Source organism: Bison bison, unplaced genomic scaffold, assembly GCF_000754665.1.
Source record: "Bison bison bison isolate TAMUID 2011002044 unplaced genomic scaffold, Bison_UMD1.0 scf7180017864286, whole genome shotgun sequence".
In the NCBI taxonomy this organism is placed as follows: domain Eukaryota; kingdom Metazoa; phylum Chordata; class Mammalia; order Artiodactyla; family Bovidae; genus Bison; species Bison bison.
In genome coordinates, this window is record NW_011494858.1 from 4,484,581 (window position 1) to 4,487,575 (window position 2,995).

A 2,995-nucleotide genomic window follows, 5' to 3' on the forward strand; every position below is an offset into this window, starting at 1 on the left:
TTAATCGGCACGTTGGGGGGTGCCATGTTGGCTAACCTCAGCTGGTGAGGCGCCGGGGAAAGGCCAACCTCCCCCAGTCCCTTCTGTTCAAGGTGCCTGTTGAAGGCGAATGAGCTACAGCCTGCTGAGGTCTTGGCAGAGGCCGGTAACAGAGCTGCTGGAGGAAGAGGGCCCCTGGGTGTCAGAGGCATTTGGTAAAACTGCTGTCTGTGCGAGGTCCCGGGGTCGGGATGGAAGCCCCCGTTCTTGTCGACGTGAAACAGGGTCTGCTGGAAGCTACACGAGGGGAGCAGCCGCTTCTGCTGTTTGACCTCAGGGCTGTGAGCAATCCTGCTCTGCGCAGGGTGCTTGTTCAGCCACTCCTGCTTCAGAGGCTGGCTGTGTGCCAGTGGACTCAGGCCGGAGCCGAGGACACAGGGGACTCCTTTCACGTCGGGGTCCGCCAGCAGTTTCCCCGGCTCGCATTTCACTTGCGTGTGCTCCCCCACGGTCCTGGCCACCCTCTTCTTGGGGTGGTTCTCTCGCTTCCTCATTTGGAGCGGTGCCAGGGCTCCGGCCAAGTAGCCCTTCCCATCTGGATTGGGCGAGCTGAGGGGCATTTCAACCACGTTCCTCTCCGGGGCTGCTTTACCCGCTGAGGTAGTCGGAAGAGGCAGGGGGAGCCTGTTGATCTCCAGCTTGGCTCCCAGTCTGGGCTGCGGCAACACTTTCTCCAGAGGTAGGTTGCCCTGGAGTAACTGTGTGACGAGGGGGTTGTTGGCCTCCACCGACGACAGACGGCAGCTGGAGTTCCCAGCGCTGGGCACCCGCTTCAGATTGTCTGTGGCCAAAGAGACAGCCTCCTCCAGGGGCCCGGAGGCGGGGGCCTTCACGGTCTGCGGTGGCTGCACACTCGGGGCTGCCTCGGCGGCCGGAGCAGGCAGCTCGGAGCCGGGGAAGTCTTCGGTGTCCATCCTGAAGCCTTTGTCCACGTCGTGAGGTTCGGACTTCACGGGGAGCGTGACGCTTGTGATGAGATTCCGGGGCTGAAGTTCCACCACGTGCGAGTAGCTGGCATGCTCGGTCTTGATGGACTTGGGACAGCTCTGCTCCAGATAGTCCTTCTGTTTGCTGGAAGCCGGGTGGCTGGGTGGAGGCTGGCCCGTGCTCCGCATCCCGTCCTCACTCCAGCAGATTCGGCTGCCCGGGTTGTACGGATGGCTACAGGTGGTGTCAGCTTCACTCTTGAACGCGGCTGAGCCACGCGCCTGCTCGGCAAAGCTGTGACTCGGGGGAGTCCCCTCTTTTAATTTATCGGGAATGACCAGGAGTCCTTCGCGAAGACCCGGACAAGTGGCCTTCATCGTCTGACTGTCTTGCTCGGCCACGGAAGCCGTGATGAAACTGGAACCGTGATCTCCGCCTTCAAGGGCCACCGGCTCAGGCCTGCTGATGACAGACACCTGAGGGCAAGCCATGGGTGGCCCGGCTGCCTCCGTCCTCCCGGCCCGGGTCTGGAGCTCCAAGCCAGCTTCCGTGCTCTCCAGGGAAACCGTCAGAGACAGGGTGGAGGTCAACGTGGTGCTGTGGTCCACGATGACCTTACAGGGGATCGATCGGTTTATGGCTGCTGGTGTGAAGCCGCCCGGGGTTGGCTGAGGTTTCCCAGAAGGGTCTCCCCTGTTCTGAGTCCCTGAAGTTTTGTCCAGGCTTTCGGCACTTAACTTGGGAGGGCTATCATAAGAGCTGATGGTCAGCATGCTTCCAGAAAACACTGCCACGGGTGGGCGTGCCACCAGGGCGTCAGTGACCGCAACGGGGTCCCTACAGCCGAGGGCGGCTCTCACAGTGGTGCCCATGGGCACAGTGGCCGGTTCTTCACTCCCAGGCATGGCTATCTTCTCAGAAGGGTATCTGTTGTTCATTCCCGTTGGGGGCATCAAAACAGAGCTAGAGGAGAGATGGTTGGGCAAGTTGCTTCCAATCGACGGAGCTGGCACGGAGGTGTACTGAGCAGAGACGAGGCTGCCAGCACTGCTGCTGGGTACCAGTGCCAGCTGGTCATTGTGGGGGCTGGCCGAGCCTGAGCCCTCTGAGGGGGCGGGGAGAGGTGTGCTCTCCATACATTTTGGTATAATGGCTATGCATGGGGTATCCGTTCCCTGGATGGTTTTTAACATGCTTATGTTACAAGCAGAAATTGTAGCGTTTGCACTGTCAACAGACATTAGGACGGAGGATTTATCAACAGGACTCACAAAGGGATGCTCTTTAATTGCTCCCGACAGAGCAGTGCTGCAGACAGACGCGGGGACAGGATTTTTATTAAAAAGCATGGGCACACTGCTATTTTCAGAAGAGGTAGATGAAACCATTTTCTCAGGTAAGTGTGACACGGGTGTGTTTTCGTCAGAACTATGCACAGATAAGTCCGTAGCGGTTTCTGGAAGTTTCGTCGGGTTGAGAGGCTGCTGTAGAACCGTGGTGGTGTCCCGGAGGTGCGCGGCCTTGTTGCTGGGAGATCGGCAGTTCGGGTTGACAATGATGACGCCAGGCGAGCCTTCAATTTTTGTTTCAGGGGCAGGAGAGATGACGTCTAAGCTTGGAGGCCCTTCCTTTGGGCCGAGCTGGGGAGGCCCCCGGGGCTCTTTCGGGTTCTGGAAGAGGTGGGCTCGTGCTTGATGCTTAGCAAACAGCTTGGCCTTTGTCTGCTCTTTGATGTGCGCCAGGGTCCGGGCCTTCCCGCCCTCTCCGGGGCTCCCCATGGCACCTGAGACGATGCTGGCCGCCGCCGCCACAGCTGCAGGCGCCGCCGCCTCGCGCTGGGCCCTGGCTTGCTGCGCTCGGGCCTTGATGTCTGCCAGGGTCCGGGCTCCCGTGTTCCTCCCGCTACTGACCGAGGTGCTGGAAGACGCACGAGCCTCTGGTTTGGAGACGGGTTGGCTCTTGATGATAAAGGGTGGCCCGATTTTGGAAAGCTGGATCTACAGAAAGGAGGCGGGGGACGGGGGGTGGG

The 2,995-nt window shown here is 60.1% G+C and overlaps 1 protein-coding gene across 1 annotated transcript in view; it reads right to left on the reverse strand.

Moving 5' to 3' along the window:
- The window catches only part of ASXL3 (additional sex combs like transcriptional regulator 3), a 163,359-nt gene that overhangs the window by 2,415 nt on the left and 157,949 nt on the right, over positions 1–2,995 (reverse strand). The window contains exon 12 of the mRNA XM_010849786.1: positions 3–2,963. Coding sequence (XP_010848088.1) covers positions 3–2,963 — 2,961 coding nt within the window. The remainder of the gene's footprint in view (positions 1–2; positions 2,964–2,995) is intronic.